The sequence below is a fragment of the Zootoca vivipara genome, chromosome 4 (genome assembly GCF_965207765.1).
Source record: "Zootoca vivipara chromosome 4, rZooViv2.hap1.1, whole genome shotgun sequence".
NCBI lineage: Eukaryota > Metazoa > Chordata > Lepidosauria > Squamata > Lacertidae > Zootoca > Zootoca vivipara.
Window position 1 is genome coordinate 66,584,183 of NC_142587.1, and position 16,956 is coordinate 66,601,138.

The following is a 16,956-nucleotide window of genomic DNA, read 5'->3' on the forward strand; positions in this document are numbered from 1 at the left end:
CCTCCCTTCCGTATAGGAAAAGCATTCAGGTATCCAGTCCTGAAGTGAAGGACAAAGCGGCACCTCCATTTCAATTATGGAAACCCACCAGCTTGGCAATTGAAACTCTGTCCTTCAACAGAAGGAAACCCGTCAGCATCTTCAGGAAGAATGGTTGGGGGTTGCCACTTCTATACAAACACACAGCATCTGCCATTGAGATGACTCAGCTGCCTCACTCTGCCTAATGGTAGGGCTGGTCCTGAGTCCAGCAAAAGGTTCGTCACATGAGCATGCTGATCATGTTTCCTTCTCCCTCCCTTCCATGCCGCTCGAGAGAACTGCCATCGTCATTCTAGGTTGCATCTTTTCAGATTTGCAGCCAAGCCTCTTCCATACATTCCGGACAGTTCAGATGCTCAAGCCGCGAGCTCTCTGGTTTACATAATTCTCAGACTCTCCTGGCTTGACTTGAATACATGAAAAATTCAGTGGGTGACCTCATTTCCCTGCAAGATTTTCATATTGTGTACTGGCATTTATTTATTTATTTTAAAAAAAGAAGTCGTCTGGAAAAAAAAATCTTATGTAACTCAGCTCTCTTAGAGCTCATCCTACTCACACACAGAATGTTGTTCATGATAAAGAAATGAGGCATCTGTGGGAAATGTTTTGTTTTTTAAGTACTGCCTCAATCGTGTACAAATAGCTAGGTTGCATATACTGATAACATTCTATTTTATAGTTCTGGAAAAGAAAGCTATGAAGAGGGTCTATTCCTCTAGTATCCCTGTAATACAAGAGATTTTAATGCACTGCATTTCCTTTGAATTAATTCATACAACTCTATAACATGGCAGTGGAAGGTTATTTGGCCTTTGTCATTGTCTTCAGATCCAACAGGATGAGTCATACTGTAAGGATTGTAGTCAACAAATGAATAGCCATCGCCTTATCTTTTATGTTGTGAACTGCCCTGCGATCTTTGGGTGAAGGGTGGTATACAAATTTAATAAATAAAAAATACTTATTACATGCATTTGGAAGGGCCACGCCTCAGTGGTAGAGTTTCTGAGTTCAATCCTTGCCATATCCAGGTAGGGCCTAAAACGCTAGAGAGCCACTTGCTCTCCGTGTGTAGGCAATGCTGAGCTCGATGGACCAGTGGTCAGACTGTTTCCTATGTACGAGGGAAGAGTACTCTCTCGGGGGGGGGGGCTCTATAGCAGGTGTGGAGGACCTTTGGTCCTCCAAAAGTTCTGAATTATTAACTCCAGGCAACTACAGGAAGCAGGGACAACAGCCAGGGATGATGAGATTTGTAGTTCTTTAACCAGTGCTGATGCTAAGTGGAGTGTGGAGCCTCTGCAAATCAATGTCCCAAGCTGAAATGCTAGTTTCTTTTCTCCCAAGGCCAGACATACTGAATGTGTACCTTTTTTTAAAAAAAGGAGGAGGAGGAGGAAACAGAACGTGACTTTTATATATGTGGTTGTATATTGGTGATGGGGCAGAAAAGAATAATCCTGAATTCTGGCATAGTTTAAAAATTCAACGATTCTGGCAATGCACACAAAAAATGTACTCTATGCAGATAAGCACTGTATGTTTTAGTTAGCATGTGCTTATTTCATCGTCACTCTTTCCCCATGCAGTGCATAATCAAAATCAGCCATTGAAAACTGTTCCCATGGGTACACAATGGGCACTATTTTCTGCTTAGTAGACAGATGGAGACGGCACAAACAACAGATGCAATATAGTCCAATATAGTTTTATTGAAAAATTGGGCTTGAGACAAGCCGTTCATGTTAAGAGTTTTTCAGTAAGACCAGGATTGTTCAGACGTCTTAGTGCCCACAAAGATGCATCTTTGAAACCCATTGATGATATCACATCACATGCGCTTTCAAGAACTGTGTCTTCTTTAATACAAAGGCAGGGTGGAATAGTGAATGTCACCAGGTCACAGGAAATGATGGAGGCAGAAGTAGCATAGAAATTACAGGGCAGGAAGCAGGGCAGATCTGAGAACCCTCCCCCTGGAGGTGCTATGAATAGCAGTTGTACAATTCCTGGGGTTAGGGTGAGTTAAAACAAAAAACCACCAGGCTTTTGAAATGATAAATATTTTACTCCTATTTTCAGGGGGGGGGGACATCTTAAAATGTAGAAAATATGGTGGGAAATGGCACTGATAAATACACATGGCCAATATACACAGAAATAAACTGGCACACTTGAACCCAGATTGCATTGGTTTCAAATTCACAAGGGCCACCTGATTATATAAGCTGCTATGGCATAAATAAAGCTGCATAGACACAAAAACGAGACAGTTGCAAGCTGATGCCTGAAAAACAAAGACCACCTATTTCCCCATATTGATTGTGGTACCACGAGTCAGCAACCAACCTTGTCCCCAGTCTTCCAAGAGACATGGTAAGAGGTCATGTGATCCAGCTGGTGATTCCTCCTGCTTCCTTTGGAAACTGAGCAGGCATTACAGTGATCTTGTTTAGTCGTTTAGTCGTGTCTGACTCTTCGTGACCCCATGGACCGTTGCACGCCAGACACTCCTGTCTTCCACTGCCTCCCGCAGTTTGGTCAAACTCATGTTCGTAGCTTCGAGAACACTGTCCAACCATCTCATCCTCTGTCGTCCCCTTCTCCTTGTGCCCTCCATCTTTCCCAACATCAGGGTCTTTTCCAGGGAGTCTTCTCTTCTCATGAGGTGGGCAAAGTATTGGAGCCTCAGCTTCAAGATCTGTCCTTCCAGTGAGCACTCAGGGATGATTTCCTTAAGAATGGATAGGTTTGATCTTCTTACAGTCCATGGGACTCTCAAGAGTCTCCTCCAGCACCATAATTCAAAAGCATCAATTCTTCGGCGATCAGCCTTCTTTATGGTCCAGCTCTCACTTGTATCTTAAAAGACAGGAGTGCCTGGTGTGCTCTGGTCCAGGGGGTCACGGAGAGTCAGACATGACTAAACCACTAAGCAGCAAGAAGTATCTTAAAGAGAAAAGGCCAGTGGGGACATGGATGTGTAAACCAAGGGAAATGAAAAATGTTACTGCTTCACACTCTGCTAACACCAACACAGAAAATTCAAAAGAGCCCCATTAAATACACCCTGTGGCCTGGGCATGGCTTTAAGGCTTTTTGACTGCCATTGTTTCTTTGAACAGCAGGCAGACCCATGCCCAATCATGAACTGCTTTTGCAAGTCTCCTCAGTTTCAGAAAGGGGTTGCCATATGGTACACAGACAGCCGTTGAAGAACAAAGACGGAGCGCAGATGCCCCTCAGATGTGCAGAATTCTCAGCCACCAGACAAAGCTATGAATATCTGCATGACTGATTTCATCAGGCACCTAGTCAGATTTATTTATGAGATTTATTAGTTGCTTGTTACCATCCATGGTCAACAAGCAATTTACATATAAAAGCATAAGTGTATGTACATTATGTGATGCAGGTGGTGCTGAGGGTTAAACCACAGAGCCTAGGGCTTGCCGATCAGAAGGTTGGCGGTTCGAATCCCCGCGACGGGGTGAGCTCCCGTTGCTCAGTCCCAGCTCCTGCCAACCTAGCAGTTCGAAAACACGTCAAAAATGCAAGTAGATAAATAGGTACCGCTACAGCGGGAAGGTAAACGGTGTTTCTGTGTGCTGCTCTGGTTCGCCAGAAGCGGTATAGTCATGCTGGCCACGTGACCTGAAAGCTGTACGCCGGCTCCCTCGGCCAATAGCGTGAGATGAGCACCACAACCCCAGAGTCGGTCACGACTGGATCTTTACCTTTACCTTTGTAAAGGTAAAGGGACCCTTGCATGGGCGTACCCAGCATGGGGCAGGAGGGGGCAGCTGCCCCTCCCCAGAGAAGCAAAAAAGGGGGGGAAGCTCCTGCGCAGCAAAAAAAAAAAACAGCTGGCAGCGGAGAGCGGAGTTGCAGTGTTCATACTCAGTGTGGACCATTCCCTGGGACAGGGAAGGATTGCTGGGTCACCTCTGTTGGTTTTTGCATCCTAAAGGTTCCCTCTAAGTCCCTTTCTAGCCAACAGCTAAATCACTCTAATCCTAGTTACATTGTTTTGCTTTTGTTATTGTTGCTTGATTATTTTACTCTCATAGCTGCTAGTTTATGCTCGCCTTGCATAAAGAGTAAATAATGCTCTATAATAATCAGTAGTTGTAATAGTAGTAGTAGTAAGAATGATGATGATGATGATGATGATAATAAATGTTTAATATATAAAATAAATAAATAAAATTCTATCAATAATAAATTATATTCTTCAAATCTCCAGTAAATTGTCAAGATTACTAAATGACCTTTGGCCTAATTACTTAACCTAATCTTAGAGCTGTACCACAGTGAAGATAGCCTGCTTTGCATGCAGAAGGTCCCTGATAGCTCTAGGTAGGATTGGGAATCTTCTTTATGAAACTTGTAGGTTCAATCCCCATATGGGAGAGCAGCATATTATTGCATTACAGGGGGTTGGACTAGATGACCACTAGGACCCCCTTGATCTCTGAGGTACTTTTCTGGGCAGAATAGTAGTGCTATTAACACCAAAGTTGCAGGTTCTATCCCCATTTGGGCAAGCTGCATATTATTGGTTGGCAGGATAGTAGTGCTGATAAAGCCAAATTTTTGCAGGCCCAATCCCCATATGGGATAGGTGCATGTTCTTGCATTACAGGGGGTGGGACTAGATGACCACCAGGAGCAGATGTAGCTTGGGGGTCGCTTAACACCATAATCTTCAACATTTTCTGAGGGAAAGAGGGGCACTCTACCATACTCTCTTCCGACGAGAGTACTCCTTAATTTCCCTACATCTTTAAAAGATGTGGTTATTGAATTCAGTTTTGTTCCCAGTGAAGAGTTTGTGTAGCACAGTAGTCTGCTTTAACCAGTGTACATGGTGGCAGGACTGTATACGCATTACTATACCACACAACTGCCAGTTTGTTTAGTCCAGATACGTAAAAAGGCCGCACCAAACAAACCTCAACATTTTCTTCGAACCCAAGAAAAATGATATTAGTATAAGACATGTAATTAGAATAGAAATTTTAAAAAATTCAAGCAAATAACTGTAATAATTACCATATAACTACCGTAATAAAACACTGCTATAATTATATATAATAAAATTTTGGTTTCATTCGCCTTTTCCGTGCTGAAATGTCACAACCTGGATGACCATGGCTTGCCCCCCCCCAGATTTGTTCCTGGGTACGCCCATGGACCCTTGACCATTAGGTCCAGTCGAGACCAATTCTGGGATTGCGGTGCTCATCTCACGCCTATGTACATTATACCAATAAAATTCATATAAAATACTAACATTCTCAAACACAATTCATACACACACACACACACACACACACACACACAAATTAAAAAACAAAAAACAAAAGCCCCATAACAGTCACTGGAAGCTTTGGCAGCATTTTGTTATAGCAGAACAAAATCAGCTCAGTCCATCAAAATTACATCCCTTGATTGGGAAACTAGGCTGATGCAGCCTAGAATAGCATTGGCTTTCTTTTTTTGCTGCTGCATTGTGGTCTACTAAGATCACTAGATCCTTTTCATATGTACCACTGGAAAGCCAGGTGTCCTACTTAAGTGTCACTACTGAAATTCATTTTATACGTTTTGGCACAGTTCTCCAATCTGTTTACTTTAGGTCAACTTGAATCCTGTTTTTGTCTCCAGCGGCAGTGGCTACTCCGCCTAGTTTGGTGTCATCAATATGACAATATGTTTAAAATAAGAACTCTTAAACTCCAAATTGTAAAACAATAAAAGCAGTACAATGAGAACATGGCTGGTTGTGGCAGAATATAGAAACTGAGCTGAGCATCTATGAAATATCCATTGCATCTCAACCAGCCTTCTAACTGTTCAAATCAAATTCCACCCATTTCCCCATACACATTCCCAGCCTATTTCGTTCATGACAGCTGGGGCTGTTTTATTTCCCAGACAAATCTGTAGGGGGGGACAATAATGAAGGGTTTTAGCACTGCAAACCTAATCAAACCTGCCACAGCAAGAGGCATTTCAAATTAATTGAAACCTGGCGATTAGAACAAGATTGTCTTTATTGACCATGAATGTTAAAAGAAATTGAACACTGCAGTTGTGAGAAGAGAAATGTCTGCCCTTAAAGTCATCTTCCTTTGCTCAGATGTAGAGAGAAAAAAATCAAACAGATATTTCATTTCTATTTTAAGTACAGATGTCCTAAAACAAGACACTAATGTCCAATTTTTCAAATCACACAGCAGAAGGGACCATAGTTTTGGACATGATGACATCTGAGGTGAGGTCAAAACAGCATCAGTTCCATTCTAGCTGTTTTAATGACTGAAAGGAAGGCACCACACTCCTTTTTGCTTCTGCTTCTTGAAACTACCGTTTCACAGCATGTCTAATCCTGGGTCAAAAGGCTGTAATAATTGGGTTTACACAACAGCTTTTACATGCTCCATATACATTGCTCTCATTTCCTGCTTATGTGCATTTGTTAGGCAACTGGTTGGCTACTGTAGATAAAAGGATGCTGGATTCAATAGGCCTTTGGTGAAGTCCAACAGGGATCTCACATTCCTCTGTCACCAATACAAAGTAAAGCAAACTAGTGTTATACCACTAGTTCAGATAAGGATACGATTGTGAGGTAGCAGCTTCTTCCAAAGACTGACTCATAGATGTTAAATATTACCTTTTTAGCTACTGCACAACACTGTAATCACTACACAAGGATTCTTAAAGTCATGTTAATTCAAAATGCATTTTGAATTTCAAGCTTTATTTCCAATGAAGAAGAAAAAATATTCAGCAGTTATTGACTGCAGTAAGCTTTGACAATGTCCACTCTCATCTTCGCTGGGATGAAATGCCAGCTGGTTTCTTCACTCCTAGAATTGTCTCTTGCACCTTATCAATAAACATTTATGTAGTTTTATGAAAAAGTATTTTCCATTTTTGCTTCCCTGTCCTCTCCCCTTCCCCTGACGTAGTCGTTCAGATTATAAAGCTGTAGGGAAGAACTATTGCTGGTAATCTGTGTATAGAATCTAAACCACTTTAGGATCTGAATTTCCTGAAGGAACTGATATATAGGCAAGCAAAAATCAACATACTATCAGGAGCATAAGATTAGATCTACACATTTGGAACATGGTGAACTGGTTACTCAGTAACATTTTATACTGGAACAAGCAGCCAGTGCTGCCTCAGGCTGCCACTGAACTTGCTTCCAAGATATGTATGAAAAGCATAGGCCATACTCCAGGCCTGTAGTAAGTAATCAGCTGACCTTTTTCTTACTACTGGTTCAATGGTCCAGTCAAGAGCATTGCATATACACTATGACGGACATTCCACTCCTTTACAGTCTGCACCAGAGTAATTTTAGCACGGCCATTCGACTAAACCAGAAAAAGTACTATGAAAAATGTAAGCATGTTTTAAGTCAGGGGAGGAGGAAAGAAATTCAGAGGACAAAGTCCTGCAGTGGTTTAGCTGCTTGAGGAGTAAAACATCCCACTCAAAACTCTTTATAGGTAAGCCATTCAATTGTCTAGTTGGATAGTGTCGTATATTGTATAAAAACACACTTCAGAACAGCATCTCCTTTTTATTATTAAACGTATTGAATAATTGCATAAGAATGTTAACGAAGAGCTACTTTTTGTCACTACAGTTCAATTCAGGTTATAGTTTGGACAGCGTCATTTTATTCCTTTCAAAGCCCATATGGTGGATTAATTTCTAGCACCTAAAACAAGTTTCTACTACACATGCACTTCCATGTATATGGCATTTCTTTTAATATAAATTTGAGATAACTGTTTTATCATTGACTTTCTATAGTATGGGACCATTCTCTATGCTCCAACCTCTCACCAGCACAAGTAGCTGTGGAGATATACAACAGCAAGATAGAAGAAACCAAGAGCTGATACAAAATCTACCCAAATTGAAAAAGGCAACTCTTCAATTGCATAAAGGGCTATGATAAAAGGCTTTTTCTTGTACCTCATAAGTATTAACTGGTTGTAGCCAAATATAGATATTATCAGCGACAGTTCTCATATCAAGTACTCAGAAATAATAATAAATGTCCTCAGATGTACTTATTCAATATTCTTGATTACAGGATGGTTCAATGTCATCCAGAAAACTACAGAAAACTGTATCTGAAGAAGTGTGCATGCACACGAAAGCTCATACCAAAATAAAAACTTAGTTGGTCTTTAAGGTGCTACTGAAGGAATTTTTTTATTTTACAGAAAACTACAGGTGCACTACAGACTTATGCTTATGTTATTCGACAGGTTCAAACTCAGGTCACCCAGGCTAGTGTTGACATGCACCATCACATTCTCAAGTTGAAAAACTACGTTTGCAACCTTGCAATTAAAGGCATCCTCTTCCCTAGAGATGTGAAATGCTGTGTTGAGAATCCTTAAGGTGCACCAATGAACTCTCAATTGCTGAAGAGTCTCAATGGGAATAACACCTTCTGAGATGGTAGGGTTTTCCACATGTAAGAACTTAATGTAAGATCTGGTTAAACGCTGCAAAAAACCACACCATAATTTAGAACTTATTTCTTCCATATATTATTCAGTAAAGGTTTTACTTTTCTGCATTTCACACACTGATTAGAATCCAGTGAAACAGCCCTCTGCGTACACAGGGAGCATATCCTTTAAAGAAATGTCATATAGTCAGGGCAATTCTACCTGCAATAACCAGCAACATGAACCAACCGCTAAGGTTTTTGATTATAACCAAGAATCACAACATAATAGGTCACCCCACATTTGAACCTTTAGTTGCATGATCTAGTAATACTGCCTTTCTGCTGCAGAAATGTGGCTTCAAGTATAAATCTTTTAATATTAGAATGAACTTTATATAAAATGTTTTTTATTAGGAATGAATGATAAAAGACCTGCTTCCCCTCACCTAAGAAAGGGTATGTTGTGTAGTTAAAAACCAAGAACAATGAGAAACGTTAACCTTAGGATTCCATGGTGAATGGCTTCCTCAAGACTACATGTCTAACAGTATTATCTAGTAACAATCTTATAACCAGCACAGAGCAATTCCTATAACACAATTCTATCTGCAAACCAGGTCTTGTTTTTTTGGAAAGTCTGACGATCCTCACCACTGGCAAATGGAAGCATTGACAACCACAAGATCAGGCGTGTGAAATTACACAAAAGTTCACATTACAAATCTGATCTTCTTTGGCAGACTACCTGCGGAAGTTTATCAAAAAGGAACAGCAATCTTTGACTTGTTTACATGTAAAGCACACTTAAATACTAGGCCCTACACACAGCTGGAATCAAGCCTCATTCATTGTAATTTCCGGTTGTGTTTAGGCTTCTGAACGTGAAATTCCTCCAACACATGTTCTTTCTTTGGTGGAAAGATACTTGTTTTTGCTTTTCCTTTGGTGACTGAGTTAAAAAATAATAAGGAACAGTTCCAGTGGCATGTAACTCCTTTATAGGAAGTACATCAATAATTGAAACCCATTTTAAATAATTCAATATTAAGTATGCATTCTCCTTACCTTTTAATTCTGTCTACACTATGAAAACCAGGTGCATTCATTCATGCTAGAAATAACAAACATTGCACATATATTTCAGGTACATTTCTAGAAAGTTTGACTGTCAAGTTATATTTCACAACTCAAGTGGGAAAACTTTACAATGCATATTTATTTTTAAGGTGTACAAAAGGGTGAAAAAGTCACACCATACTGCAAGTAATAATCATTGGCACAAAAATACCCGGGTATAAAAATATAGGAAATGTATGTTGCATAAAAGGTCAGTGGTGATTTGCATTGAGCAGAAGGGTTTAAACAGCAGCATTTTCTTCACATTATTACTTGTGCAAATGCATCGTTAAGAGTATTTACAAAAAAGAGAAGAAAACTAAGCAAGGAAACCATGGTAGGGCTCCAAGTGCATCTAGCTGACCAGTTACCCTCTGAAATGTCCTGCTGCCCCAACTGAGCAACAGAGCCCATGTAAACTACCTCTGCTTCTCTCATTAGGGAATTCATGCTAAGTGGTGAGCTCCTCAATCAAGTCTTCCACTGTGTATACGATAAGTTTGATATCTTCCTTCTCTTTCATCCGATGGTGACCAGCTTTGCGGAGAATAATATCCACATCTGTGCTAACAACGCGTTCTGCAATCTTCATAGAAGTCTCCCACGGGACATCCTCATCTTTTATGCCATGGATAAGCCTCACAGGACATTTTATGGGAAGAGGGCTAGTTAACACACAGTGATTTTCTGCTTCCTGGATGAGTCCATATGGCACAGAATAAACCCCTTCTTCGTTGTGCTTGGTTGGCACCTTCCATTCACCTTTTTCTTCAATTTCCATTTTTAACTAGGAGGTAAAGACACACACATATATCTATATCTATATATCTATTACAGACTAAACTCACAAGGCGGGACCTGAAAGTCACTCTCCATCCTAAGGTGAGTTTCTCCAAGTGTTAACTGATATCAGCACCTCACCATCATATAATTATGGACTTGCATCATCAAAAGAACACTAAGAGTAGGAGAGGAAGTTCAAAACAAATCTTTTTCACAGCTGAGATAGGCTACATGTAAAGTAGTGCGTTTATCAAGTAAATAATTGTTACAAGCTCAACCTGCTGTTATGTACTGGTTAAGAAAGAGGGCTACAAAAAGCTAGGAAGGACAAAGCTTGATTCTGCTATCAATGCACTATGAAGATTCTTCAGTTATCAATACAACAAAAAACCATTTTCAAGACTCGTCACACCAAGCACCAGCAGAAGAAATAAAAGTCAGAGCAGAATATTCAAGTGAAGGGGTAAAGGGCCAGATCTATTCTTAATAATTCCCATTGTGATCTAGTTGGGAAAGTTAACAAGTTACAATCTGCAACAGTTGGAAAGTGAACAAACCCAGATTCTTACAAAGAATTTAGATAATGTTATTCATCAGCTTTATAGTGATGTTAAATAGCTTAGGATAGCCTTTCCCAGTGGGTGGAACCACAGCAATAGCCTCCCAGAAACAGCATCACTGGTGCTATGGTTGTGGGAACACAAACACACTGGCAGAGCCAATCTAACATTGCTGCTGACATACCTGTGAACCCCAAACCTCACTGTCAAATCCACCGTCAGAGAAAGTGGCAGTGATGTGCCTGCCAGGAGGCTATTGCTGAAGTTCTGCCCCAATGGGCACTCCTTTAAGAGCCTGGGGGACATGATGGAACCCTGTAGGACCCTGTACTGCTAATGCCACAGGGCCAATCAGCTGTTGCCCAGTCATGTAAGTGACATTTCTCCACATACATGCTGTCTATAATAACAAAAGCCTTTTAAGTAGTGAAGTAAAACGTACAAAAAGGAGGGCCACTAAAAAAATTAGCGAAGCCATCCTAAATATGTCAAGTGTTTATTTGACAATCCTCAAGAGGCTTGCAAAAGTAGGAAGAATTGTTTTCTGCAGTGATTTTTCTGTCTGGCATACAGAGTCTCTTGAGACAGAACACTACTTCTCCACTAAATAAAGTGCCTATTTAGATCAGGAAAGCCTTATAATTCTTCCTTACCTCTACAGGAAGCTGTTGATAAGTTGATACTAGATAGTCTGCCGCTGCAGCTACTCCAACTAGCGCAGCCACCTTCTCTGGACGAGCAATTGCAGCATGAAGCATCAACCATCCGCCCAAACTGGAACCAACTAAAATCTTAATGCAAGACCAATATTAGTTTACTGCAAGCTCATTAATCAACTGCGCCACCCTAAACAAAACGGTTCAGGAGATAAAGCCACTTTAAGTTCTATGAGGACTGTCCAAGAGAATATGAACACCAGTTGACATGGCAAGCACATTTGCAGTCTTGTACCTCCTGCACTTCAATTAGTAGCCTGGGGGCTGTTATTACTTAGCATAGTTCTTGGGTGGTTTAAATATGTTGGCTCTATTGCTCTAAAAATATTTTAAAATATTAGAGAAATGTAACACACACTTTTAAATATGCTCTCAGATGAACTTTTTAAAAAAGCAGTTTTACTCAATTGTCTCATGAACAATTACCCAGCAAATGTTATCAACCAGAAGCCAGATTCCCAGCAGCATTGTGCAAATCTGGGATATCCAGTTAAGACAGTTCCTCCAGTGCAAGGAGTTTTAGCTGTGCCATGCAACTTCCCGTCCTCTCCTAGGGTGCTCCCTAAATTTGTTGTAGGGGTGCTCTCATCCCCCTGGGGCATATTTATAAGGCATGCAGGGAGAGGGGAAACGCCTTGCGCTAGTGGAACTGTTTAGCTGCATACTGTTCTATGTTTGCTTCTTTGAAAGTTACACAGGTTGAAAATGGCAACATATTCAACAACTTTTATTCACGAAAGAGGGCTTGAACTACATTCACAGGGGCTGCCAACCTTTCTGGAACTGTGGGGATATTTAGGCATCACAAATCCCGCACAACCAATTATACTGGCTACAGCAGAATGCTTTTAAAAAAAGCTTAATTTCAGGAGGCAGACACCACACTGGCAACCCCTGTACTTGAACTTGAGAGAAATTTTTATGCTAGGTTTAAAAATAAAGACATAGTCAACCTGTGGTCCTTGTGTGAGTTCATCCAATACTGAAAGTACATCCTTCCGCCACTTTCCCAATGTACATTCTTTAACATCGCCTTCTGAACTTCCACAGCCTCTGTAGTCAAACCTGTGAAATTAGGCAAGAGAGGGATCTCAATAAAAGCATAGCTTTGTGCAAATGACACTCAACAGGGCCACAAAATGTAAAGTCTGAAAAACATTAACAATACAAAGAGCTGGAATAGATTTCATTAACATTTACAGAAGGTTCAGAATAACAATAATTTATCAATATAACTTATTGAAAGGTGTTTGCATGTAATTAGCATATACTTCTAAGACATACCTTACAAAAGCGTGGCCCACTGATTTGCAGTATTCTTCGAGTGCAAGTGCCTTGTTGCCATTCATATTTGAAAGAAAACCTGAGAGGAAGACAACCCCAGGATTCTTGCCTTTTAGCTTGTGATAGGCTAGGTTTGGATTATCAGGACGGCTAAGTAAACTGTGTGAGGATTTTTGTCTGCAACCTAAACAGAAGACATTTCTAAGCCATGTATGTTTTGTCTGTTGACAGTATTGATACATATCATTTGGAAAAGCTAGCAGCGGTCTGATGGCAGCTGCTTAACAGTCCTATCTGTAACTTTTCAAATATTATTGTTTTCAAAGTAAAAAACAAAAACAAATCCAGAGACCAGAATGTGCAACACACATATCATATGCAAACATTGTCATCTATTGAGGTATTCATAGAAATAAGAATCATGTGAATGTTTTAAAATTGCAGTATATGCATTGATTTGACAAACACTACAATGAATCATTGTATATACATAAAATAAACAAACCATTTTTTTTAAAAAAAAATATCTTCCACACAATACATCAACATCAGGGTGGATTTGATTTGAATCAAATTGATTTAAATCATGATTTTAATAATGTTTTTAATCACCAGTCAGTAAGACTTTGATTTAAATAATTTTTTTTACAGAAAGACTCATTATTGCTGGTATAAAAATTAATATTCACAACCAGATGAAAGTTTCATTTTTGGAATAATACGGTAAATTTTCAGAGTAGTTTTTACAGTTATATCAAAAATTACTGATTTGGTTATACTATTAGAAATGCATAGACATATAATTATGAAATTATGGTGAGGTTTAATAAGTTAACTGTTTATATTTGGAGAACTTTTCTGCTGCACTTTATTGGAGGGAGAAAAATTATCATTTCCCTAGTAACAATTTAAACAATTTATTTAACTAAAACAATGAAATTATAGCATATGTATCCATGTTTCTTAACTGATGTAGTTAAACATTAAAATCCAATGTAAATTTTAAAAAACCATTTTTTTAAAAAAAAAAATCATTGATTTTTATCCACCCTGATCAACATTGAACACTTTTAAGTCCTGTTGATTTTGATGGGAGATTTAGGCATATACTTAGTTCTCCCGGTAAAATGAGTGGGACTTAACAAGAGACAAAGCAAGTCCTACATTTCCTCTCCACCACCAAGCCCAAACTCTCTCTTTATATGAATATCTCTTTACACAAAGTAAATTAAAAAGTGTCACCCAACATCTGGAAAACCTAAGCTGGATATTTATAGGCAAGAAGCAAGCTATAGAAGGGTCTATTATGTTGTGAGTTCAGAGTTGGCAACCTCTTTGGACCCACAGGCAAACTTGCAAACTGAATAAACTGTTGTTGGCATCACATACCCACTATTACAGATTCTATTATGACAAACTGCTTCTTTCAACCCTAATTTTAGTGTGTGGCAGGAGCCTATGGGCACCAAGGAAGGCCTCTGTGGGCACTCACAGGCACCCTAGGAGTGATCCCTATTCCAAGGGCACACCCAAAGCTGTAGCTCCATCTGGTACGCAGGATGAGACCCTACCTGCCCGCAGACTGTCTCACCAGAGTGGTGCATGCTCTAGTTATCTACCGCTTGGACTACTGCAATGCGCTCTATGTGGGGCTACCTTTGAAGGTGACCCAGAAACTATAGCTAATCCAGAATGCGGCAGCTAGACTGGTGACTGGGAGTGGCCGCCAAGACCATATTAACACCGGCCCTGAAAGATCTACATTGGCTCCCAGTACGTTTCCAGGCACAATTGGAAGTGTTGGTGCTGACTTTTAAAGACCTAAACAGCCTTGGTCCTGTATACCTGAAGGAGCGTCTCCACCCACATTATTCTGCCCGGACACTGAGGTCCAGCTCTGAGGGCCTTCTGGCGGTTCCCTCACTGTGAGATATGAGGTTCCAAGGAACCAGGCAGAGGGCCTTCTTGGCAGTGGCACCTGCCCTGTGGAATGCCCTCCCATCAGATGTCAAGGAAATAAACAACTACAGTACCTGACTTGTAGAAGACATTTGGAGGCAGCCCGGTTTAGGGAAGTTTTTAATGTGTGATGTCTTATTCTGTTTTTAATCTGTTGGCAGCTGCCAAGAGTGGCTGGGGAAACCCAGCCAGATGGGCAGGGTATAAAAAAATAAATTATCATTATTATAACCATCGTCCAAAGCTAAGCAGGTCCAGGTCTTCTGGCCTGTGCTTCGAAACGAGACTACTTGAGAAGAACCTTGTGACACCAAACAAGCTTGCATCAACTTTATGGTAGGGTGTGATTTCTTGGGAGGAAGGGAGGCTTACGTCTGCCCAAAGGGCCGCACTGCAGTTCCGGGGACTCGCATGTCCCAAACCACGCGGTGGGAAGTGGATGTGGCCACCTGTCCACACCACGCACAACGCGAGTGGCCACACAAAAATGACACAACATTGCTCAATCCGGAGTGACAGAAGAACCCCATGGCATTTCTCTAAAGCCCCATGGCTACCCACTTCTCTTTCTCTTCCTACCCTTCTTCTCTTTCTCACCACAAAGGCAGCTTTCGTAATCCGCCTCTGGTTGGGCAGGCACGAGGCAGTGATGGCCATCAATTCGGGTTGCTTTTTAAAAAGGACGAATTCATGGCGGAGAGGGCCGCTGGCGGCCACGATGACTACTGTTTGGAGCCAGAGGCGCTTCTGAATCCTGCTCGCCGGCTTCCATCGGGGGCACCTGGGTGGCCACTGTGAGAGCAGGATGCCGGACTAGGTGGGCCACTGGCCTGACCCAGACAGGACGCGGATCTGGGGGGGGGGGGAATCGGCGGCCCGCCAGTTGCCGGACTACAACTCCCATGATCCTTCGCCACGGGGTTGAGGGCAGATGGAGTACCACAACACCTGAAGCCTCGCCAGGAACCCACGGGAAGAAGAAAAAGAGGCGGCGGCGGAGGAGGCGGCGGCGGAATGGCCTTCCATAGCGCTACCGTCCGGCCGAGCCACGCCCCCTCGCACTTACCCGGCAACTGAGGGAAGCCCACCAGCGCCGTCGCTTGAGCGGCCTGTGGGCCCCAGCGGCGGCGGCGGCTCTCCCGCCACAGGACTCTCGCCGCCCCCGCCATCGCCCTCCAGCGCAGACACGCGCGCGCGCGCCCCTTCCCCTCGGGCCGCTCGGCGAGGAAGCGAGTGCGCATGCGCCTGGCCAGGTTGGGGGGGGGGTGGAGCCAGTCGGTTTTAGACCACGCATGCTCGGAAAGCCCGCGGGGATTCTGCGGAACAGCTGTGGGAAACGCGGGAAAAGCGCGTTAAGATGAGTAGAGCCGCTGGGAAGTGGAAGCTGGGCTTGGAAGGGGGCAGGATTTTGCTGTCCGTCTTCATGACTGCTCGCAGTGAGAACCTTACGGGCGGGGTAAAAATGAACGCTTGAGAGGGAATGGGAGGAAAGTTTGGGGTTGGCTGGATGACCTTTGGGGAACCCTTATGAAAACCAGTTCTATGGAAGCTCTGCCCGCTGCCGCTTCCTCGCCGTCAAACCCCGGTGACACTACCGGTAGTTTGTCCCAAATAACACAATAACCGGCCTATTACGAAGTTGATGTAAACGTGTTTATTCATTTTTTTGCTTCCCCTCCCAGTTTCACCTCCCTATGGGGAATCTTATGCATGCCTCGAAGGTGGTTTAATTATTTTTAACTCGTTTCCCTACTCTATGGACGGATGCTTTGGGGTTAGGGAGGGAAACTACACCTTTTCCCCAGAGCAGTATACTGTAGTTAGTCTGCACTGACTCAGAGAGGTTTTTCAGGGATTTAGGCAGGGAAAATTCCCAGTCCTATGTGGCGATGCTGGGGGTTGAACCTGTGAGCTTCTGTGTGAACTACACAGCCTCTCCCCAGTTAGGGGAGCTTGTAGCCAGGGCTGCTGCAACAAAAAGCCATCCAAGCCTTTGGGAGGC

General features: G+C 42.0%; 1 protein-coding gene across 1 annotated transcript; it reads right to left on the minus strand.

The window, feature by feature from the left end:
* Window positions 1–7,625: 7,625 nt before the first annotated feature.
* ABHD10 (abhydrolase domain containing 10, depalmitoylase) lies at window positions 7,626–16,174 on the minus strand. The gene is made up of 5 exons (XM_035116347.3): window positions 16,021–16,174; window positions 12,996–13,179; window positions 12,665–12,776; window positions 11,649–11,786; window positions 7,626–10,439 (listed from the first exon to the last, which is right to left on the minus strand). Exons 1-5 carry the CDS (start codon window positions 16,121–16,123, stop codon window positions 10,104–10,106), a joined length of 873 nt encoding a protein of 290 aa, XP_034972238.2. The 5' UTR covers window positions 16,124–16,174; the 3' UTR covers window positions 7,626–10,103.
* Between the last annotated feature and the right edge of the window lie 782 nt (window positions 16,175–16,956).